Below are 26,128 nucleotides of genomic sequence, written 5' to 3' on the forward strand. Positions count from 1 at the left end.
GAACTTCTTGACTCCAGCACCATGGAGACTAATCGTGTGTCTGTATGGAAGCTGTCTTTTCTAAGCTAGATTTCTTGGTACTCTTGGTTCAAATACCCTTCAGACTTAAAATGGGTGAATTAAGTGACAGTAAGACAGGTCCACATCGATTTTCACTCCATTTGGTAACTTGGTGAGTTTGTGAAGGTTCTTCAGCTGGATATCAGAATTCTGTTTAACTGTGTGAAATGACAGCTATTGTTTTCTCCTGTAATTTGTGGCAAATGTCCTTTCCAACTGTTAGAAAAAATGACCTCCACAAAGAGAAGCAGAAATAAGCAAGGACAATGTATTGTATATGACACATTGAAGGTATTTGCTTTTGAAACTTTGAAATGTCAAATCATCAGGTCATGTTTTTTAAGTCTGTCAATCCAGTAACTATCACAATTACAGGTTAAATATTAACACTGCACAAGATTCAGAATTTCTTTAACATTTGAGTTAGGTTTACATTTACCTTCTATTGTCTAAATGAAAAATAACACCATATATGTTCAATATCTCAAAACGTAACACTATTTCGTTATTGATGGTGCAGCTTTTGCCCCTTTTTTAAAGGTTTGTTTCTGACACAAGTTTTCATGAGCCATCCATAATGTCTTAATGTGCATGTGATTGCTTTAAAGTCATTCTTAAAGACTTAAAAAACTTGGTCGGTTTTGTGTTTTGATATTTTTAGCATTTAACAAGGAATCTAACAAAAACAAAATTAATGTTTAATAAACATGCACATACACATACACCCACACACACTCACACACAGACACACACACACAATAATTTAAATACACAAGAGCCTCACAGAACATTTTAGCAATTTATGTTGGGTGAAGCTAACAGTAACAGTATACAAGAGAAACCCCAGTGTTAGCCACACTGAACTTTCAGCAGCCTCAAGGGGAAGGTATGAGCTTCCATTTTGCAGCAATTCATGTTCTCCCCCAAGCACACAAGCAGCCAGAACCATGTCACTCTGACAGAGAAATCCCCCTTTTAAGACTTTCTAATTAAATATTAACCATACAACTGAGTGGGCCTAATGTGAAATGAACTACCATGTACGGAATGACACACTCTGAAAGACTTCGGCCCAGGGAGTGCCTGCCAGTCGGCACAGCGGTTACACAGCATTTTTCTCTGATAGCCCGCAGCGATATGCCCATTTGCTTAACACACAACTTCGATTTGCAGGCATGCCGTTTGTTTGGCCGTTGATTGCTTATCAGTTACAAGTTGTGCATTTAATTATTCATTTATATCATTATTTTTTCATTTTCATGGAGCGATGTAACCTTAGAGCAAAAGGGGCATGTGTCCAAATGCCTCTGTGCACCATTTGTCCCCTGTGATGTCAGCAGAGATGAGAGGGATGGGAAGAATATGACACTGAGACAGAGATCCAGAGAGTCATCAGTCACTTAGGTCAGAGCAGACGGGACCAGGCAAAGAGAAAAGTCTCATGAGGAGTGGATCATTAACGGAAGGCCTTTGAGAAACCATAATGGACACAGACAGGGTGCTGAGACATCGTCCCTCACACCTAACATCAATTTGGTTGCTGGTTTGCATCATGAGGGGACACTGTCTGTTGACACTGGATAAACCTATATGATGGATCTGAGCTCTATAAGCTTTGACTACTGCCAGAGGACATGGAGGTGCGCAGGGATATAAGTTTGTCTTTGTGTAACTTCAGCCATGTTCGATTTCAGACGCTTGACCTTGAATGTGTATTTCTATTAGGGGTAATGCATTATTTACACCACTCGCATTTCCAATGTGATTTAGGTCTCCAATAATATGAGAAGGCAGGTGCTATGAAATACATTTGTTTGACTTTTTGCTCATAACAAAGACAAAGAGATCTGAAATTAGTCCTCCTAGAGCATTTTGCCCTGGTGGCACCTACAAACAAACCATCAATGACCACTATTTGCCTTGGGCAGAATAACATAAACGATTCCCCCAACATGCACCACCCCCACCCCTGTGAATTCAAACAGCAGCTGATGTGAGTACAAGGTCGTACAAATGTGATTTTTGTAGGTGACCCTAATCAGTCGGTAGTCTGACCAGACTCCGGTTGCACCCGAACAGCATTGCTTCAGGTCACCACCTCAAACACAAAGGAGGTCATGGTCATTATCTCAAGGAGGAGAAAACAATTTTCAGGACATTAAAGTGGGGCCGGTGCTGGAAACCAAGCAAAGTGCTGTCGGCTCCCCTGAGCTGCAAGTATCTGCAGATATGGGCCCTGTGTGTGCTTATCTATGCAGCGAAACGATCTGAAGGAAATGTCCCTTGTACAGACATGCAAATACAGCGGCTAGATGGATAAACCAATTATTTAACTCCTTATTTATATTAAACACGGCCCAAATTAGCATATTTTAACAAATAGCAATTTTGGATTATGCACGCAGGGGTATATTCACAGTAAGGTATGGCCTACGAGTACAATGGATTCCTCCTTGCAAAACAAGTCTTTTGTAGGCACAATGATGCTCTAACCTCTGCATATATATATATATATATATATATATATATATATATATATATATATATATGCTCAGTGTTACTCAGAGATATACATTTTTGAATTTGCAGTGCTCTAATGGCCAGTGGTCCTACCAGCTATCATTCAGGGCAAACTTTATGAAGGACATCCTGCTAGTGATTTTACTTTCAGGGGGGCGTTTCAAGTTTTGCTTTAAGGAAACTCATGTGAACATTTAATCAATTGAGAATCCAGCTTCAGAGTTCTGCTGCATTCCATCTCAACAGAAGCACTGCTGGCAGTATTGTTTATCAAGCATTCATCACATATTCACTAGACAAGTCCTCTTGTTCTTATCACAATATTCTGTGATGAAAGTATTGACATCCTGTACCAGAATTCGGTCTCTGTAAGTCCAGTTCTATTTATTGCCCAGCCTCAGGGGCTGAGGTGAAGTATCTTGTATGCAGATTTCCTTCCTCTGATCAATCTTTCAAGCCAGCCACTGAAAGCAGTAGGCCTATGCTTTAAATCAAGTAAGATAAACCTGCCAAGTTGATGGGAGCCTGGTAAAACCCAGAACTTTCCTTTTTAATTACCACAGATTGGTAATTAATTAGCCAAAGCCATTGTAAAGGGGGTGTGGGGGGTGTTCTTGCTCCAAAATGCCTGTGAGTGAAGCCACTGCAGGTATGTAAAGGTCTGTACATACTGTAAAGGTTTCAGGTGCCATTGTAAAACACATTGCTCAATTAATGATAGCCAAAGGCTGCTTTTATGTATTTTGTTTATGTGTCTATGTTCTTGCATCGTCTATTGTGGCATGTTTCATTTTGGATCACCGTTGTATTCACTGCCAAACCTGCTTCACACCAACGAATGGCAGCTCTTTTTGAAAAATGCTAATTCGACGGTGCCAGAATCAGGTGGTGACGTGCTTGTAAGAGGCAATAATTCTCGCAGCCCACACCTGAGGTGAATACATATCACCAGATAATCAACATCCAGCCAACTGAACAGCATGGCCATGACAGCAGAGTACATCAATATGACCTAATAATTTGCGTGTGTCTGATCAACTGCCTTAAAACGCATCACCGGCTTTGTCCAGGGTGTTCATGTACAAGAAAGCTAGCAAAAGGTCTAGAGTTGAATGTAGGTGTGGCATTTACAATTGGGGTCTGCTGCCGTTGTTTCTCGAAATGAGAACCAAATAAATGTCAATGCCAGTAAACCAGGCCATCATGAGGCTGAAAAATCAAATATGTCCATCAGAGCCAAAGCATCAGGTCAAAATCAAAATCAACTGTTTCATACATTGTTCAGAAGCAAGAATGCACTGGTGAGCTCAGCAATAGTAAACAACCTCTTAGACCATGGAAGACCACAGTAGTGGATGACCGAAAAATATGCTCAATTCTAAAAAAAAAAACCTTTTCATTTCTTTTTAATGTTGTTCCAAACTGTGGATTTTGGTAAGCCTATGGTTTGGCCTATGTTTCTGACAGGTTTTAAACTATTTCTCAGCCTCATAATGGCTTCCTTAACTTGCACTGGCTCAACCCTGGTCCTTATGCTGACAGACTCCAATAACAGACTCCAAAGGCAATCAAGACTAGATACTGAAAGCCCTCTTAGGCCTCATACACATTAGTGCTAAAACACATTTCGAAAACCATTTCAGCTCCTTAAGACCATCAAATCCACACTACCAGGGGTTTCAAAATATTTTAGTTTAAAACCCCTTGGCGATAGGATCATAAGTGTTTTAGCCATAAATGTGTACAGGATTGGTTTTTGGAAGTTCCTAGAGCATTGCAGACATCTTCCTAATTAATTTGAAGTTGAAAATTTTTTATTTATTTTACCATAATAATCATATTTAACCTCTACATTTGTCCCAAACATTATGGTGCCATGAAATGGTGGGGTTATGTATAAAAAGTGTTATGAATTGTTTCATAAGAAATCTAAAATTAAGGTGTACAGAGTCAAATCAAGGAAAATATTACTTTGTCCCAAATGTTATGGAGCTTACAATACACACACACATTATTATTATTATTATTATAAAAATACTGTACCCATCACCTGCAGTGTCACTCTAGCCTTTCGAGGGGTTATGTAGTGATCTGTCGGGCTGTTGACACTGATGGGGTTTTGTCTCAGCAAGGGCTGTTTGGGTTTTGCCACCTCCGGGAATCATGCCACAGCTAATGCATTGTCTTCCACAGGCAAACCAAGGTGTAGTCAGGACCGATTTCCATTAAGACATCTTCAAAGTAAAACTGTTTCTCAAAAATACGTGGCCAGATTCTTAAGGGGAGATAATGCAATCCATTTTGGGTTGAAGAACAGGTCAGCCAAAGGAGACTCTTTTAGAACATTTTCTAATTCCAGCATAAGTCTTGTGTGCTATATATTATGACCTACTGTGCACGTATCTACCCTCAATGCACAAAATTCACAGATATGCATCCAACCTAATTATTTTACACACGTACAAATACTTTGATAATTCTGTGTCTAGAATTTTGACATCTCTTGGGTGGTTTCTGTATGTACTTGAAAAGTACATCTGTTCTCCCCTCATATTCTCACAACAGTATGCTGTGAAGCCTCTAGACCACAAGCTTGATGATATCTTTGCTGCCTGTCAAGCTGAGTTCAGCTGATTAAAACTGCTTCTTGGCTCAATGAATTTACATAGATTTATAGTTTATTAGATCATTGCTCTGTGTTTGAGCTATAAATAAGACTTTTTCGAAGAGCTTTAAAAGTCCTGGCAATATTCTCAAACTGTGTTAAACAAACAGGTGAACGGGCTTTTCATTGGGTGACTTTCAAGAATTAGTTTCCCCAGATTTATTGAACGTTCAAAGGGAAACTACAGTTATCAGATTTAAATTTACTTGATTTGTTGTTTTGTACAACTTAGGTCCAAATGGATAATATAAGCTTCCGGAATATTTAGACATGGATTTATTTTTTCTTGTCAATTCTCTGATACCACAGCTTTTTTAAATTAACAGATGCATTTACATGCCTACAACGTGTAAAGCAGTCTATGCCTGACTGAGGCAAATGACAAGACATTGGGCTAATTCCAGTCACTTATTTCATCCATTCCTGCTTCCTTTCCTTGCATCCTTTCCCAGTATGGTAGGCCAAACAGGTCAAAAATATGCGAAATTGACGTGTGGGCCTCATTCCAATCGCTTATTTTATTCGTCGTTGCCCCCTCAGTCCTTGCCTGACCCGGGTAATCAATCGAGTTCCACCATCTTCAAGTACATTGCAACCCATTAAATGCCCTTGAAGTAGCTAGGAGTCAATAGCTAGTAGTCTCCCAAAGGATGCTGGAGCAAGAAAACATGAGTGCATCCTATGCGGAAGTATTTTTTCTGCAATTGACATGGCTTCATACTGATGCTTGAAACATCCTCCAACGAAGGGTGATGTCGTAATCGCCTGGGAGCTGATTTTTTGCATCCGCAAGGTATGCTGGGATAGCTGGAAATGTGAGGTGGGCTGGCAGAGCGACCAGAAGGACAGAGAACATGGTGCGCTAACCAATCAGATTAAAGATCGTAAACTGTCTCCGATTTCAAATTTTATTTCTCCATTCCCCATAGTTCTGTTATGGAGGACTCATTAATTATTGCTGTGTGGGGATTTCTGAAATATGCAATCGATATGCATTTAAGAAACACTGTTTTAAAAATAGAAAACATGGCCACAAGCAGCAGACTGTGGGAGGCGAGAGCAATGCCAGGTGAACTCATCGGAGTATGTGTGCCTATTGCACCATGTTCCCCATCCTTCCGGCCACTCCACCGGCTTGCATCACCAGGTATCCCAGCATGCCTTGCAGATGCGAAGAACCATTGTTCATTGAAAATAAATAAAATTATCTTCTCATTGGAGGATGTGTGGCTTCACCCTTATTTGCTTGCTTTCCTTGCGTCCTCCGATTTGTGGACCTAGGAGCTTAAAAAGGACGCAAGGAAAGGAAGTAAGGAGATCATTTTTTTAATTGCAGAAAAAATATAGAAATAATTAGGGATTTTCCATATTCAACTATGAAACATGTACATACATAGAGCCCAGCAACCAAACAAAATGAAACAAGTAAATAACAAATACTACACATGGGTCCTAGAAGTTTACCAACAATTTTAATAATAAAACAGGTATATGATAAAAGACTAGTATACATCTAAATATTTCTACTTGTTTATTTTTGGTAAACATCAATGACAAATCTTTTTCAAAAAACAAAAACAAAGGTATGGTTTTTTGAAATCTATATTTTTGGATTAAAAAAACTTGCAGAAATAATCTAATTATTAAAAATAAACTGTAATTCGCTGTCTAAGCAGGTAAAAATAAACTCTTGGAATGCAGCCATTGGCAACATGTTCACAATGCATGATTCCAATGTACAAGCTCCATTGTGCTACAACAGTAAAACGCTGTCTCGTATTTTTTCCAATATGTTTAGGTATGGTACCATTATGTGATGTATTTGAGTAGGATGACACAATAAGGAAATATGTAGAATACTGCCAACATAGTTGCCATGCAAAATCAAATTACTCAATGCACCAAACTAATTAGAGAAAAATGCCTTTGTTGCAGAGGTCTGCTTCTGACTGTAGAGATTGCCAGCAGCATTAGGTTAGTGAGGTGGTGGCAGGGAAGGAGGAGGAGGCGTGCTTTAGGCTGCGTGCCATCATGTTTATACAGTATCAGTGTGTGGTAGAAGCTCTGCTGTGCACTGTAACAGTGGCAATATACAATACTACTGGGTTGGAAAATCTTAATTCACTTAAATGTGCTCTTGGATATGCAATATAACATCAAGATACCATTACTTGGTTCCCATGGGTATTTCATGGCTATTTCCATGAAATAATGCATGACATTAGAGAAAGGGCAGTAATGATGTCTCCACCAAGCATTCACACCATAGGAAACAAGTGGCACTGTTGCATGTATGGCGTGCCCATGACCATCTCAATGGGGGACACATTGCAATAGGAAACTGAGGAAAAAAATATAAAAAGAGAAGGAAATCCGTGCATGGTCAGATCACTTGTCCCTTGAGCGGACGGCTCTTTTATGGGACAGTTTTGTAATGGATCCTCGACGGGACTCAGAGCTCTCACGGGACACTTGCTCCTCGAAGGAGCAGGGCAGGGGGTGCCTGAAGCGCGGTGATTAGCACCCTGCCCGTTTAATTTTAGCTGGCTCTGGAACGGGACTAATCAGGCATTAGAGGCCGACATCCTCTCTAAACCGCCCTCTTTACGTGTTCACAGGGGATAGCTGCAGGATGAAAAAAAGGCAATTGTCTGCCGTCTCCGATTATCCTCAGGAAAGCCTATAATCTGGCTGAAAGTACATAAGAAGTCAAGCAGCAAAATAAACAACATTGATTATCACCCACTGTTCTTTTTTTTTTCTTGTACATAAATTGAGAAGTTTGGACGGGCCCACACCCACCCCCTCCCTATCCCACCATCTGCTTCTACAAATGTCAGGATAGTATAAATACCCCAGAGTCCCCGATCCAAACCAGATTACCAGCTATTCCAAGATGGGCCAGGGATCTTATCGTCTTCCAATCTCTTTTGCAAAAGCAAATCAAGAGTTCTGTATGGGATTACTGGGATTAGGACGGCAGCAGACATGGCTCTCAGCTCCATCTCTAAGTCGCCGTGCTTCAGCTCGGCTTCCTCCTGCTTCCCCGGCTTTTCATCATCCAAATCCCATCCAGTGCTCACAAACATCCAGGCTGCTTGTGTTCCCTTGAATGTCAGATCAAAGTATCCTCCGGGCAACAGGGCCACGTTCCGAATAAACGTGGTAAAAAACTTTTTGTTTTTGTTTCTTATTTTATTTATTTTTGTTGCTTCTGACCTTTACTTTTTACTTTTTTCATCGAATCAACCAGTGCAACCCACTGTGCTGCATATCCCAGAACAGGCAAATATCTGTGAGAACTTCACACAGACCAGAATGCATCCAAACCAAAGGTAACATTTTTTATTAATGAGCCTTGTCGGTATGCTCTGCTGTTTTAGGGCCACTGGGTGTGTCAAGGTCACACAATTGCCACATTAAAGGACAATGGGAAAGGAGACATTGAACCAAAAGGCTGCCAGTTGGTGCCTGCATCACCGAGAACTCAGTGGTTTGGAGCAGGGGCCTCAGCGTTATGATGTGAAGCCAATTGACCTATGGGAAAACTGAGCCAGAGCGAAAACTCCCTCAATCAGCCTATCGCATGACAGAGTGCTGACCAACTCAAGGGTTTCTGCTTGATCAAGGGTAAAATGAGGCAGGGAGAAAAAGCACGCAATGTTCTCTATGTTTAAAAGCTAACCTGGTTCTGTAGTTCCCCTTGTCCCAGATGGTCATGACCATAAAACAGTCATGTGCCAGAGGTCTATTGGTTAAGGCCAGCACTCTCTCAAAGAAAACTCAAGACAGAGAATGGAAATTATTATCGGTACATTAAAGTGTGGTTTCCTAACCAATATTTGTTTGTTTCTTCCATAAGACCATTCGTGTCAATCAAAAATTTTTGTTCAGTTTCACTTTCGGTGTATTTAATCCACAAAGGGAAACATTTTTTTAAAAATAGTAATTTAAAGACAGTGGTTCAGAGGACAGAGGAAGAGGTTCAAAAACAATTTATAATATCATTAATCCTGCTGCTGAAAAAAAGTTGTTTGAACATTTGTGGTACCTCCAACTGAGATGCAATGCAATGTTTCGGACTTTTACTTCATTATGTATTGGAGTCAAAAGGAAACAATAAAATAAAAACAAAACCATAAATATGTGTAGCTATGAGATCAGTAAAACTGTACATTTAGAAATACCAGTTACTGCTTTACAGCTTACTGGAAAGTAGAATTTGAGCTCATGAGAACAGAATTACAATAAAAATGTTTGCTTTATCTTTTTTTTGTTGTTGTACTTTTATGATCTTATCTATCTGCCTAGTCTGACAGCTGAAAATGATTTGACCTCTCTTTTTTCAAATATTGTTGGCATTTTGATACACCGACACCATCAAAATGATCAGTAAATCACAAAATCCTGCTTTCACAAGGACATAATTGTATGTAGCATAATATGCAAACTACCTCAAAATCATAGTTTTCCAAATGAATGGTTCTCACACTATATATAATGTAAAATATAATGTAAAATATAAACCTCATTTTTTATTAAGGTCTTATTCAGACATGGAGCAGAGGTTAGAAGTGTTCTGTCTTGAAAGACAATTGCTTCATCTGTCCTTAAAAAATAAAGCCCCCGGTCCTCTGGGTGAACTCAGTGTCACAGCAAACCCTTTGCTAGATTTTTACCAATTTGATTACCATGGTAGGATGTACACACACAAAGGAGAATCGCAGCAGCAAAGGGGATGATTGAATTATTCACTTTGGCAGCGACTGTGTGGAGCTGTGCTGTGAGTGTAAGCAGCAGCAAGACAGCATCTTCCTGTTTCCTGCACCACGGCACAGAGCACACACACACACACACACACACACACACACACAAAACATACTGTACCGTGCGGACCAACAGTGGGCTTCAGGACCAGGCCACTCCATCCCTGACCTCAGTTTTGAAACACTCAACTTATCTGTGTGTGACCTGGGATACTCTAGAACGTAGGGGCACCGATGCAAACAGCCTACCCTTGTAATGACAGAGTGATGGGGCTCGTGAGGGCACTCAGTGTGAACTGTAAGCACCGTTGACCCATTCAACGCAATTTTCCACAGATGAGCTACAATAATTCAATCCAACTGTCAATCTGCCAATGAATCACTCCTTGAAATGAATGCAAGTTACTGGGAGTTACTTTTAGAGCCAAGTAGCTAAAAATGCTAAAATCAATTACCTGGCACTTTGAATTGCCACTGTGTTTGGAAGGTGCTATATAAATAAACTGGCCTTGCCTTGCCTACCTTAAAAAAAAAAACATATTATGTGGAATGTGTTATGTGTTTCTGACTGTTTCACTTTTTAAAATTTGCTCTTAGACATCTGCGACGTAACGTCTCATAAAAATGAAGTCATCTTATATAGGTCCTTCCATTATGATAACCATTAATTCACCTGCGTTTAATGGGCTTGGCATAAAAATTAGTTTTATCCAATTATGAGATGATTTACATTTGGTAAAATAGCATCTGTGATGAGCGTAAAATAACAAATCTATTCACTGTAACTAAATGGATGTGTAGACAAATGGCACCAGCTAGCATGCATCTTAATACAATAAAACCAAACTGATTATTGTCTACTGGTAATATTGTTTTGACAAGCTTATAGTGTCCCAACATGTTTGAATGCATCACACTGTTAAGCATTCAGCACAAAAAAATCCAGATTAACAAACAGTAAATGAATGAATGTGAGTGAATTTGGGAAAAAAAGAAAGAAAAACTGTCAAGTCACATCAAATATTATAAGCACAGATTTTATATTACTGCAGCTGCATGTGGGTTATTACAGGTTAATGGCTCTTGGTTTTAATTAAAGTGCATTTTCACCGATGGAATATGCCAGCATGCGTAATACATTTTCTTTTTCACTCCCACTGTTACATTAGTTCCCTAATATGAGAAACGTGTTCAGAGAAAGGAACTCATGAATATGCATTATGCTATTATTAACAAGCTCTGCAAGAAGATCCTCGCCCAGAACTAATGACAAACAACCTTTTCTACTTATTTTTCTTTCCAATAGAAATTGTCCACAGGATCTTATTGATAGTTGTTAAGAGTATACAGTAAGGGTATGATATGAAAAAAAGAAAAATGTTTGTGTGTGTGTGTGTGTGTGCGTGCGTGTGTGTGTGTGTGCACGCGTGTGTGTGTTCACATCAATGTGGTCATCTGGTACAAAAATCATATGTTACTAAGATTTTTTCATCAATTTCTTGATAGATGAGCAGACAGATCAATGCAGTGTATGTAATTAAACAGATATGAATAAATAATATATGGCCACCTCTATGGGCTGGAAACCTATATGCTTGTGTCTCATAAATTATGGATAAAAATGTCATGAACACAAGATTCAAAAATGTACTTTCACCCTCACACCATCCCTACTCCCAATCACACTCCACTACCCCCAACTCCCTATCCATGGCACAAAACCACCAGCAGACGACCTTTGAATGTCATCCTATATCGGATGAAAACCAGTGAAAATTTACACTCATAGCAGGACGACAGATGTATATCATCAACACATGCTCAGCGACCTGTGCTCAAAATTATAATAGCTACATATTTGTAATGAACACCCCATAAATTTCCCTGGTATCCCTGACACCCTGGAGAAATCCAATCTGGCATGTTTCTTCTACCTGATTTCATCGGACTGAAAGAATGCCAGACTAAACCTTGTCCTTGCATTTCGATGGCGTCTTCGGACACATTACTCTCAGAAACACAGTCGCTCTGAAGACCTCCAGGTAATGGCATGCTCCTCCAGCAAAACAATCACACCACAAGGAGAATCGGAGAATATCACATTTGGAGAAGCAGAGCTCCTGCACATACACAGAAGAAATAATCTACGGGGGTTTGAGAGAACATTACACACCATCCATTTTCTTGGTTGAAAACAACAAGCTGGAATAAACTCAGTGCCGTCTGAATGTTTCAAAAGAGAAGAAATTACCATCTTTGTGAATTTCAGGTTTGCATAAAGCTATGTATAGAAGTCTGACATTTGCTCTCCCTCCGTGTGTGCTCAGTAGTGCTGTGCTCTGTACTTTCTAATCACCAAGGACATCCTTTCCTCAAGGGAAATGATTAGCACTCCAGTGTAGAAATCTTGAGGAACTTTGATAAGTCATTAAATTATTTCCATTCCTGCTCTCAGATTATTTCCCTTTCATGTGCACTTTTGGAACGTTTGCTTTTATATTACAGAATAAAGAACAATTTAGTTGTTTTCAAGTATCTCCTTCACAAGGTCTTCTTATTTTTGAAGTTGTAACACAGTGCTAATCACTCATTTTAGGCTTGTGTGAGAAGGTATGCTCTCAATATTTCGCGTAATTGTGATCAAAGTTGAAAAAGATGGGTTAGACATAGATGATAGTGACCATGTAATTTATTATTATTATTATTATTATTATTATTATTATTATTATTATTATGTAAGAAAGCAATTCTAACAGAAAACTTCCAAAAATATATTAAAACAGAGTATTGGCTAAACATAAAGTATTCAATGCAATCAGAACTCAATTTTGACCTAAAAATTATTATAATGATAGTAATATATAATTAATATTAATTATTAGATTAATATATAATAATTACTGTGATAATAAGAACTGTAAAGCATACATCATATTTAGGCAAATAGCAGGAGTCTGACTGATCTTCATAAACATTAAAATGTAATAACTGGTGAGCCACAGTTTTAGAGGAGAGAAAATATTTGTCCCAAAAAAAATAACAATTGGCCATTTTCTCTGTGAAGTCACAGAGATCCTGAGCAGAATCAGTACAGATAATCAAGCAATGGAGAATCAGTAGAGGTAATAACCACTGCATTGTCTTGAAGGGTAGAGTGTCACAAGGGAAAGATTTTTAAATGACCAAAGGCCTTGTATACAATAATGAATCAAACAAGCCATAAAATATAACTGCTGTTGAAATATATTATTGTTATTATTATTATTATTATTATTATTATTATTATTATTATATTAAATTGTTGCCTTTACTTTAAATTTGGGACAATATATTCACTTCAAATTCAGTCAATTCATTTATTTTCCTTTATTTAGCCAGGTCAACATGCTACATTTCCAATATACTGTTGAGGTTACACTGCAAAGGGAGAGAGAGTATGACTCATAGTTGGCCATGCAGTACTTTTTTTATATTTAAATCTCAAGATTGTGAATGAGCATTACGCAGGTACTGTTAACCCTTGTGGCTCTTATAAAAAAAACAGACCATGGGTAAACATTTTACAGAGCAGAGCACATTTTCATTGGTTAAAGGTTAATTTGACTGATATGATTGAATGTGCATGGATATGGGGTGTACTTAAGAACTATCAGTGAGTCATAAAGAAAGACTCATGGGAATGTATTATACAATGCAAAAGACTTTAATAAATTTGTAAGCCCAAACATACATAAACAAAACATTTTAAGCACATTTCATGTTTTCTTCACACACTGGCAAATCAAAGTCATATACAAAGATTGTTTAAGGTGCATATTTTACTTCACATGAAACCTGGGTGAGGATCCTTCCTTCCTCTCCCTTATGCAACAACAACAACAATGAAAATAAAAGGAAACAAAAAAAAGCTCTCATTGGGTTTTTTTTTTCTCCACAATATCAGGCAAATCCCATGATGTAATTTACAGTGAAGTGCCCTGACAGGACACACATAGTTACTCCTATGCAAAAGCCATACAGCTGAAACCCTACTTAGAGGAAACATACAGACCATTCTCCCTAAATCTATTTCACTTCACAAGAAGCCATTGTACTGATGCAGAGAGCCATTCTACCAAAGCAGTCTGTAGGCCACGATAAACTGATTACTGATTGTACAATAATGTGGCCCCATTAAATCAAGCATATTTAGTTACATGTGCACTAATCAATTCTGTCACTCCATGAGGTTTGGTGTCTCAAAAGTAGCATATGATTGTGTGTTTCTCTGATGTGTAAAGATAGCCTTTATATACATAAAATATATTGTATTTATGTACGTAAATAATTTCATTATTTTATTCATAAAAGCACAAATCTCAAACTCAAAATGAAAGCTTAAGTTTATAAGTGTACCTGGTCTATATTTTTGATAATGAATCCTCACCAACACAACTTATTGCTGTCATATGGAGCCTGGGTGCCTATTTTATTTTTTGGTGCTCAATATATCATTTGAAAATCTTTACTTAAAATGAATAAATAATACATCAATATAAATAAATGAGTAAATAAGTGCACACAACCAGGCCCTTATGCTTGAGTCATACAGCATCTCATTACAGACCGCCTGAGGTTTTCCATTCAGAATGAATGCCTTGATCTTGAATATCATTAAAAACATCACGCTGATTGAATTAGATTATTTTTGGCAATTGGACTGGCGGCTGTCTACATCACATGTACAAGAAGCACCTTCTTGATACTGTGAAGACATAGAACTAGGAAACCTGCTCTACTGTCATATATTGACATCCGTTGTTTTCCGAGTCAAGCCTGCAGTGAAGCCTTCAAAACATGGCTTAGCTCAAAGCATTACAACTTCTTTCATCCCTGTGAGTCCCCACCAGACTTCCCTGACCACCAGTGGCACAGCAGTTAGGTTAATGTAGTCAGTTGCTACTTCCTAATGAAAGCTATGCATACTAATGCTAACCGCACCATCCACTAGGACTAGAACAGTGTCACCAATAGTGAGAGTGGGGCTACACATACAGACAGAGCAGTCATGTGGGCCATGTGTGACATCATTGGTCATGTGTTCATGTGATCCAAGAGTTAGAGTGCCAGTCCCATGGGAATGGACAGGTGAAAAAACAAAAACAAAGTGTCTATAAGGCAGGTGAAGAGGTCAAAGTTAAAAAGCAAAACCCATGGGTAGAGAGACAAGTTTTCAACTATGACTGTGGTAAATATACATACATACAAACATATGTACATACATATAAACAATCTTTACATCATTGTGGTTGTAATGTTTGATTTGTACTGGGTGTGAACACTGGTCAAAACGGCTATTTTTTCTCCTGTGCCAACTGATATGGCGCAGGAAAGCGAGGCATAGGGGAAGCTGAACAGGGCTATTCAAGACCCCTATGAATTCACAATAAGAGTTTTGAAAAGCTTCAAGTAGGCAGCAAGACATGTTTGTTTCAGGTATTTTTCTTATTTTTCTTTTGTTTCAAAAAAAGGGGGGATCCTCTCTAGGTCTTGTCTGAGGCTGCAGAACCTGTATAGTGTGTGTTTCACCTCTTCAGTCTTTGACCTCCTCCCTCTCTAGGTATTGGCAGCTAGAGATTGATTTTTATCCTGTGGGAGCGAGCTGTACCTGTGCCACACAGTGTGCCATAGAGTGGTGGTTTCAGTGCCGTCTCCTGTAATATAGAGAGACAGACAGATATAGGGAGATTGTGGTTACATTATCACCGAGCTCTGGGTAGTTGCTAAGCTGCAGAGTGTGTATTCTCTACTGTAAAAAATAATCATATCAGTGAAAACAAATCTCTAGAGATACATAAACAGAGAAGGAATAGAGCATTCTTCAAGGCACTCTGATTCTATATGGGTGACTTCGTTTGTCAGGTTTCCTTGAAGAAGGCTGTATGCGTGCTAGGCTTGCACATTTTTACGTTTGACAGCATGCAGACTTATCCTACTGCTTTGTGCTCCAATTTCTGTCTTGCATCCACCACGCTATTGCACAACCCACCTTTTGCTCTGAAAAATGTGACTTAATCTGGTGCCCCTGTATAAATCAAATAATTGCAAACTGAGAAATTTTGCGATTTTCCATAATAAAGCAGATATGGTTTCCTGAAAATTGTCTCAAAATAAAATAAAGGAGAACCCTAAAGCGTAGCATCAGAAAACAAACAGTGTGCTTAATTGCATGTCCAAGACAGCTAAAAAAGCTACGTATCTAGAAGGCCCGAGGGGAAATTAATGCCAATGCTTTGAAAACATACAGAGGGTTCTTGTACTCTAAAGTTGTGTTCCGTCCAGCCATGAATTTGCATATCTGCTAGATTCTTAATGAGATTCATAATAGAGGCTGACTTTGAATTCTAGGCACTCGCACCAACACTTGCTGTGATTTCATCCTGTGCACTCAAGCACACATATTGCCGTTTCTATGTTTTCCTCTTTTCTCGCAAAAAATAAAAAAAATAAATACAATACTGCAGCTGAGTACTTGCAAAGCTATCTAGGACAGATCTGAATAAAATAGGCATCTACTGCTCTACATTTTATAAATGCACAAAGCTTAAGAATTTTATACATTTTAATTTAATCTGAATTTTATTTTTATTTGAAACAAATAAATTAATCATATATATATATATATATATATATATATATATACAGTTGCAACAAAATGTTTGTGAACCCTTTGGAATTACATGGATCCATGTATTAATTACTCATTCAATTTGGTCTGATCTTCATTTAAGTCACAATAACATACAAGCACATTCTGCTTAAACTAATAACAATCAATTGGATTTTTAATTTCTCTATTGAACACATTGTCTAAATATTCATAGTTGTAGTACCTTTTAGCAGCAATGACTTCCACAATGGTTAGGAGGAATTTTAGAGAATTGCTCTCTACAAAACTGCTTCAGTTCATTGACATTTCTTGGTTTTCTTGTATGAACAGCCATCGTTATGCCACAACAACGCAGTTGGGTTAAGGTCTGGACTCTGACTTGGCCATTCCAAAACATGAATTTCCTTATGTTTAAACCATTCTGTTGTTGATTTACTCATATGTTTTGAGTCATTGTCTTGTGGAATTATCCAACTTCTAATAAGCTTAATTTGACGGACTGCTACCCTGGCATTCTCATGTAAAATTTCTTGATACAATTTATCTTTGTTCCCTCAAGAATTGCAACCTGTTCATGCTGTGAGGCAGCAAAGCAGCCCAAACCATGATGCTCCCTCCACCATGGTTCACAGTTAGGCTGCGGTTTTGGTGTTTGTGAGCAGTGCTTTTTCCTTCCCTAGTTCATTTCTGCCCAGCGTGCAACTGTTGTCTCACCTGTCCCAGAAGCACTGTGGAACATCCAGGTGGTCCTTTGCAAACTTGAGACACGCAGCAATGTTTTTTTAGAGAGCAGTGGTTTTCTCTGTGGTGTCCTCCCAGAAATACCATTCTTGTTTAGTGTTTTTCTTATAGTGGACACATGAATAGAGGCTTCAGCAAGTTCAAGAGATTTCTTCAGGTCTTTTACTGTTACCCTAGGGTTATTTTTGACCTGCTTCAGCTTTGCATGCAGCGCTCTTGCTGTGATCTTTGCAAGCTTTCCAGTGCTAGGGAGAGTGGCAACAGTACTGAAATCCTCCATTTGTAGACAGCTTGTCTTATTGTGGATTGATGCACCCAGACCTTTAGAAATGCCTTTGTAGCCTTTTCCAGCTTTATGCATCTCTACAATTCTTCTTCTAAGTTCCTCTGAAAATTATTTTGTTCAGGGTATGATTCACATGAACAGATATTTCATTAGAATAGCAGATTCTTTCAGTAATGGTAACTTTGTGCGCTTTATTTATAGGGCAGGGAACCTAAAACCCACATCCAATCTTATCTCATTGACTGGAACACTGGACTAGCTTTTGGAGAAGTCATTAGCCTAGAGGTTCACATACTTTTTCCAACCTAGATTATGAATGTTTAAATGATGCATTCAGTATTGACAAGAAGTACAATGTTTGGTCTTAGTTTAAGCAGACTGTGTTAGTCTATTATTGTGACATAGATGGAGATCAGACAACATTTAATGAGTAATTAATGCAACTATCCAGATAATTCCAAATGATTCATAAATCTCTTTATTGTGACTGTATATATACAGATTATGTTAATCTGTCCAATTACTTTTGGTCCCCAAAGATGAGGGGACTGTGTATAATAAGGTGTACAATTCTTACATGGGTCACTGAATAAGAACGTAAATATCCTAAAATTGAAGTTGATACTGCACTATATACACTACATGGCCAAAAGTATGTGGCCACCTGACATCCAACATCTCATCTAAAATTATGGGCATTAATATGGAGTTGGTCCATCCTTTGCTGCTACAACTACCTCCACTCTTCTGGGAAGGCTCTATACTAGATATTGGAGCATTGCTGCAAGGATTTGCTTCCAGTCAGCCCAAAGAGCATTAGTGAGGTTGGGCACCAATTGGCAGGCTCGCAGTTGGCTTTCCAACTGATCCCAAAGGTGTTGGATGGGATTGAGGTCAGAGCTCTGTGCAGGCCAATCAAGTTCTTCCACACCATCCTGACAAAACCATTTCTATAAGGACCTTGCTCTGTGCCCGGGGGCATTGTCACACTGAAAAACGAAAGGGCCTTCCCCAAACTGTTGGGGAAGCACAGAATCGTCTATAATGTGAGGTAACATTACCCCCTGGGCACACAGCTTATCTTATCTGTTCAAAATCAATCAAATGCCTTCATATTCATTGGATGGCGCTTCATCCTATAGCAAGAAAATGATTGCAAATATACTGCTAAACTAAGTAGTTTTGCTAAGTTAAAAACTGGCCAAATCATTCACCCAATCTGAATCCAGATAAGCATGTGTTGCATAGTCTTAAGTGAAAAATTAAGGCAAGTAGCCCCCAAAACAAGCAGGAGTTGAAGATGGCTGCAGTACAGGCTTGGCAGAGCATCACCAGAGAAGATACTCAGCATCTGGTGATGTCTATGGGCCACAGATTTCAAGGAGTCATTGCATGCAAAGGATATGTAACAAAGTGCTAAACATACTAATGTGTCCCAAACAATATGCTGCCCTGAAATGAGGAGACAATGTATAACAAGTGCTGCAGTTTTGAAACGGTGAAACTAAAATGTATCGAAATGCCCTTAAATAAAATCTGAGAATATTCAAACGATTGTGGAGTACAGAGAAAAATCAAGAAAAAATATGTCTATGTGTGTATTTTTATGAGTGTGTGTATATATATATATATATATATATATATATATATATATGTATACACCGACCAGCAACAACATTAAAACCACCTGCCTAATATTATGTAGGTCCCCCTCGTGCCGCCAAAACAGCTCTGACCCGTCGAGAGTTTTTAAAATCATGTGGAAATAAATCACCCTCTAACAATATCTTAGCTTTTTATAGCCCTGTAGCAACTAATAATGTAATAAACTACCAATAGTGTAATAACTCCAAATAATGTAATCCATTTTATATTTTTTATGTAATAAAAACCAATAATGTAATAAGTAGTAGTAGTAGTAGTAGTGTACTTTATTGATCCCAGGGGGGGGGGATTTGCACTGTTGCAGTATCAAAGACAACAAAGTAACACAATCTAATACAAATTTATAGTAGATACAAAATATCAGATACAAATATAGAGTAGATACAAATATATACAAAAATCCAAATATACCAGAGGACACCTTCAGCGGTGGATTCCATGCCTCAACAGGTCAGAGCTGTTTTGGCGGCACGAGGGGGACCTACACAATTTTAGGTAGGTGGTTTTAATGTTGTGGCTGATCGGTGTATATATACACACACATAGATACATGCAATGCCAAATGCCAGAAGAGGGAGTAAGTGTGGCTCATATGATGACCTCTAAAAGACATGGGACAGAGAAAGCAGCTTATACCATGTCTTTTCAATTAAAAAAAAATAAATTTGGTCAGAGCTAACATGCATTTTTTAGTTTGAAAAGATTTAGCTTTTCTGGAGCACAATCCAACATATCATGGTAGTCATCAAATGTTCCAAGACACAGTCCAGGAAATGGGCACAAAAGTGCTCACTCCTCCCATCTGTTTTCACATACCTATGGATGCACATTTTTTTATCAATTGCTCATTGCTGTAGCAATAGATTTCCCTAATGTATGTGGCTGTATTTATAATGGAATAAAGAAGATAAAGGACAAAGAAGAATGTTCCACAGAAAAAAACAATGTGTTTCTACTACTTAATTTACTGCCGTCTTCCTGCTATGACATGAGTTTATCAAACTGAGTATAAATAAGGAAGAATAAACAAGATGTCCAACATGCACACAATGCATGCATGGGAGCACACACACACACACACACACATGCACACACACACTCACAGACTCAGAGCACGAGTTTGCATACTGATCAGCTGCCTCCATCCTGATCAGCCTGCCACACGTCCAACTATTAAGGGGAGAACATTACTTCTACCCATGACTATGAAAAGAAAACCCAGCAGTGAAACAACAGGCACTGAATTGGGCAGGGAGTTAGTCTGGACTTAGTCCCAATCAAGCAAGAAGCAGGCCTATGTGAAATGATTGTAAAACTCCACTCCAACGGGGCAGCGCGTGGTACACATCTATGCTGCTGGTCCAAATGGACTCCTATAGCATTGAGAGCTGTATAGGGCCATAAATATGGAATCCCTGAGGTCTCTGACAAGCTTTTGCTTTTAGAAAACCTGAACACATTTTACAACATTCAGTTCCCTTGTACGCTCACACTTCCTAAATGAAAAACCATCTCTTTCTTCTCTCATGTTTACATACCTGTCTTCTCCCTTTAAATATTGCTATTGCCACAGCTACTGTCCGTATGTCTTAATTTAAATAATTATTTGTTGCAATATATCCCTACCTGATTTCTTCTTTTTTGTTTTTGTGAGTGGATGCTAAATCAATAGTAGCAAGCTGCTTGCCATAAATAGACTTTAGGGCAAATACGTACGAAAAGCCTACCTTCAAAATATGCATAATATTTAAATTTCATCTGATCATACATTTGTTGATAACAATAATTACAAAGTAATGAAGCACTGTAGTTTAGTGTCCATGTAGAAAGTTGTGCCATATTAATAGTGAATTAAATGCAGTTCATTATATGTATAGTACAATTCATTTACATGAGTAAATCAGGCTCTTTACTATTCATAGCTTAAACAAAACTGTGTAGAATTAATACTTTTTGATTGGCTCGTTAGCAATGATCAAAATAAGCAGAATGCTCCTTGAATTCCAAAGAGAGCCCTTTGAGTGGCCTCCTCTACTGGCTTTCACTAGGAGCGGGTAAGATGCAGCGTTACCTGTAATTCAGTCTCTCTCAGCACAAGGTCGCCCACAAACATTGATGGAGAGTGCTCAAATATCTCATATAAATACACTGAACTCCCTCTCACTTTTCTTTCCATCAGAACACACACGTGGCTTTGCATGTGTGAAACCAATATTTCTCCTGTGTCTGGCCAGTAAGGTGGGGTCTGCATAAATTTTGATGCTATCTTGGCAGGTCTAATTTAAAATCGCATGTAAAGCCTACATAGCCTTTTTTTTTTTTTGAAACTGCACTATGATTAGGCAGAGAACTAAACCAATAAGAGAAGGTATTAAAAAAATAAACCACATACAGTATTAGGGCCAGGGTATACAGCAGGTTTGTTCTCATAGCTCAGGGTTTACTTTTATATAATGGGATTTTTGTGACAATGAAGCCGTTATCAGTTAGCAGTCCTCCTTGAAATATATACAAAATAAAATACTATGGGGCATTACAATCAGTGAGGCAGGTTGGCAGAACTTTCTGGTAGGGCCCTGTAAAGGCGAGTTGGTTTCTTTATTTAATACTGAACTGGAAAGAAGCCCTGAGACACTCTATCTTAAAAGCAGGCAATTTAGCTGCCGCTGGACTGGAGATTATCTGAGTTCAGAAGGAGACAAAGAGTTCATCCTCAGGCTGGATTTCTGCCACTTTGCTCGGAAGCAAAATGGACTTCTATGGCTCGAGGAGGGTCTATGAAAACTGAAAATCCAAATGGCTATATTAATATAAGACATCTGAAAATGCACAGTAGTGCTAACACATTGTGTGCCAAGTGGGTGATGAAACAAAGATCAGGAGTGTGTCCTCGGATAAATGTACTCTGTTTTTCAGCCCTTAACTTCAAGGCATTAGTATAGATTCTAATTGAAGTGATCAGTGAAAACAGTTGAAGGAATGTGACCAGTTACACAGTGGAGAAGCAAAAGAGATTTCTGGCACTCTATACCAAACATCCGATCCAAAAATGTCCGATCTGAACACGTTTTCCCATTTTTGGATTCCAGCAACAAAACACCTGATTCAACTAATCAAGTTCATTACCTGATTTGTAAACTAAATTTGCCGATTAAAGTGTAACCGTGCTAGCCTAAACAAAAGCTTGCACCCACACCAGCCAGTTAGATCATACTAGACACCCCTGTGGAAACTGAATGATTAAATGAGATGATTAAGGTACCATAATGTGTTGATCACTTAACATGTAAATTCATAGTGTCCTGTATCCACCTCTTGGAATTACAGGCTCTAAGATCATAGCCCTAGTTGTACACATAAATCCAAAAGACAATGAGTTTCCTGTAGGAGTATGCTTGCTTGGGTTTAAGCTCATTAAGGATAACTTCTTCCAACAAGTATCCATTACAGGGTTGATATGTTGCTATGTTTAAGAAACAGGTAAACAGGTGTTATTAAAAAAAAAAATCAAATGAACCATTTCATTTTCCTCTGACTATTGTAAATATTAATGGAGTACGTTGTCATACAATTTATTTGTCACAATTCACAAAAAAGCAAATAGTGGTCTGATTGAATCTCAGAGTCACAAAGGAACTGCTCAGGGAAATGACAGGTTATCTTTATAAATGACAGGAGGTTGATGTTCCTTAATCCTACATTACAAAGTGTGGTGCTTCAATCTGCTGTAAATACTTACTTCATATAAGAAAACCCTGATTCATTTAAACTCATTCCATGACATAATGGTTCCCCACATCTGGAAAGTCACAGGGTCTAACTCTCCCATTACTAATGTTTCCCGCAAATTCTCAACCTCCAGACCAGTCTGACATTGATAAACTGAGTCTCTGATTGACTCAAGCACTGACCTTACATCTCAACAAGGGTGCTGGAATCATTTTAGAAGTGGGAGGTCCCCACCCTCTTAGTGTTTTACAAATCAGATGTTATAACCAAACCCTTCAGGTCTTTTGACTATTATTAGCCTTTGTAAACCTCTTGACAGCTTTACAACAATAAGTGGGATTTACTGAATACAGTAAGTGATATAGTATGCGGTGGTCATCAGAGTAGTAAACTCAGTACTACTTAAATTGGTCCAGCATATATTGCTGTCAATCCGCAGCTTTTGGGCAGATGTGAAATATATGAATGATATCATTACTGTATAAATAAAATCTCCAGTGAATACCTCCATAACGACCTTCAGTGCATTGTTTCCAGGTAAGAAATGAATCACACCTATATTAAAAAGATGCATCAAGTAATAATAATCAGATATTTTATTATATATCTTCATCTAGAGTGCAATATCATGAAAAGTATTTCTTCCTCATTTCCTCAGTTATTGCATAGTTGTCACACTGAATGGTTTCAGATCTTTAGACAAAATGTAATATCAACACAAAACACATTTTAAAATTATTACATTTATTTAATGAAAAAAATTATCAAACACCCATATCACCCATGTGAAAAAGTAACTGCCGCCTTAGTTACTCAGTTAACCAATTAACCAAATTTAATTGGAACTTGTATTCAGATGATTGAACACATGCAGGCTTGATTGCATCCAGCCTTGTTGAATCTACACCTCACTCATATTGAACATTACCATCAGAGTGAAGTAGTCACCATAAGGTTTCTACAATCACAGTATGCCATGCTGTAAGGGAATTCCAGAATTGATGAGAAAAAAAAGGTTAAAATATATCTAAGGCTCAACTGAATCACAGTGAAAGCCATTATCTCTAAATGGGGAACACTAGGAAGCGTGGTGAATCTTCCCAGGAATGGCCGGCCCTCCAAAAGTTCACCAAGGGCACACCAACAATTAATTCAGGATGTCACAAAAGATCCCAGAAGAATATTCAAAGAATCATAGGCCTCTCTAGCCTCAGCTAAGGCCAGTGTTCATGACTCCACAATTAGAAAGAGGCTGGGCAAAATGGAATTAATGTGAGAGGAGCAAGACAGAAACCACTTCTAACCAAGACAAGCATCAATGTTTATCTCATATTTCCAAATAAAAAGCACCTGGATGATCCCCAAGTCTTCTGGGATAATGTTCTATTGAAAAATTAGAGAAAAAAGTGGAAATCAGGTTTCCTTTGTCTAATATAGCATATTGTCTAAAGATCTGAAACTAAACAGTGTGACAAATGTGCAATAATATAGTAAATCAGGAGTAAATACTTTTTCACAGCACTGTAGATAACAAGACTCAACTTATTTTTCAGCTCGATATACAGAAAATACTGAAACATTAGGGGTTAAGTGCTTTTCTGAAGTGCACAATGGGAAGGCAACACACTGAAATCTAAACTGCCACCTTCTGGAAGCAAACCCATCTACGGTACTTAGCCACTACGCTGCACTGTGATTAACAACAATTCAATATTACTCTGAAGCTCTAAAACAATGACTGTTAAAATCAAGCAACACATTTCTAAATTTTCTCTAAATATTTTACCCAAATGCAGGCATTGCCACTGGGTGACGTGAAAAAAAGAGAACTGAACAAATAAAAAAAGCAATATAGCAGTGTCTCAAAGCATTTCCTAATGGCCTTGGAACTGACTGAATTAGTGCAGACCCTTTTGTGGGAACAGGGAATGGAAATCATTTTCAGAAGAGCAATATTTATTTTGATAAACCATTTTCTTGTATTTGTATTGATCTTAGTAATGATCTTATGAAATTTAGATTTAACTCCAAATTGTAAAGTGCCAAGTGTGCTCATTGTAAATGTATGTTGCATGTTTATATATATATATATATATATATATATATATAAAGACAGACATAGAAATGAAGCAGAAAGCCACTCTGACAAGTTTTACAAGGAGCATAGTAAATGTACACTGAGTTACATCATCTGCTCTTTCATAATCTGGGTTTGTACAAAGGCTTATGGGTAATGTGCCAAGGCACAGCGTTGACTTTTAGCTATGGTTTAAAAATAAAAGGTGGATGTGGTACACTAATTTCAACTCTGTGTGGGTGTCACCTTAAATTACCATGTACACAACATATCAGTGGCTAAAGTGTAATTTGCTGGAATATGCAGAGGATTTACTGTTCAAGAGGCAAGAGAAGTCAAGGAGATGGAATAATTAGAGGATAGAAGTTAAGAATGCAGGTTTTGATTCAGTGAGTTGTGCAGAGAGAAAAAAAAAAACGTTTCATTGCACCTTGATTTAGTTTTAAATGCCCCGCAAAATGAATTGAAGTACCCAGAAATGGTGCAAAAAAGAACAAAATAAATAAAAATAAAAAGTAATTTGTGGACATTAACAGGTACTACACACACACAACAAAAGATGAATGAATTAAGTCTCCAAGTCACTGCTTATCTCTAACAATGCAGAGCACTCATTAATACAGCATATACTGAACATAAATGTAGATTCAGACATTAGAGAAAAATCTGGGTCAGTACTGAAGAACAGTACTGAAGAAGGCAGTTTTGGACTGAGTATATTATATATTATATATTACATTTTGTATGGAAATGATCCCATGAAATAGAGCAAGGCTACCTAATATTACGATAAGATATCGCCAAGACATTTTTCTTGTTTGTTGTATGATATCACATTTACCTTTAGAGGTCATAATTATTAGAGTTTAATCTTGGTTGTAATGCAAAAGGTCTGGTTTTTATGGGTCTATTAAGCAATACCTATATTAAGCTTTATGCTGATATTCATCAATAAAATCTCATTCTGTTA

At 38.0% G+C, this 26,128-nt stretch overlaps 1 protein-coding gene across 5 annotated transcripts in view; it reads right to left on the reverse strand.

Moving 5' to 3' along the window:
- The window catches only part of pcdh11 (protocadherin 11), a 256,944-nt gene that overhangs the window by 204,452 nt on the left and 26,364 nt on the right, over window positions 1-26,128 (reverse strand). Inside the window, exon 4 of one of the 5 annotated variants that reach the window (XM_035409668.1) lies at window positions 13,699-15,704. The exons of the other annotated variants lie outside the window; for them this stretch is intronic. Coding sequence (XP_035265559.1) covers window positions 15,621-15,704 — 84 coding nt within the window. The 3' untranslated portion in view covers window positions 13,699-15,620. Of the gene's footprint in view, window positions 1-13,698; window positions 15,705-26,128 lie in introns of those variants that run through there. 5 annotated transcript variants of the gene reach the window in all.

The sequence above is a fragment of the Anguilla anguilla genome, chromosome 3 (assembly GCF_013347855.1).
Source record: "Anguilla anguilla isolate fAngAng1 chromosome 3, fAngAng1.pri, whole genome shotgun sequence".
In the NCBI taxonomy this organism is placed as follows: Eukaryota; Metazoa; Chordata; class Actinopteri; order Anguilliformes; family Anguillidae; genus Anguilla; species Anguilla anguilla.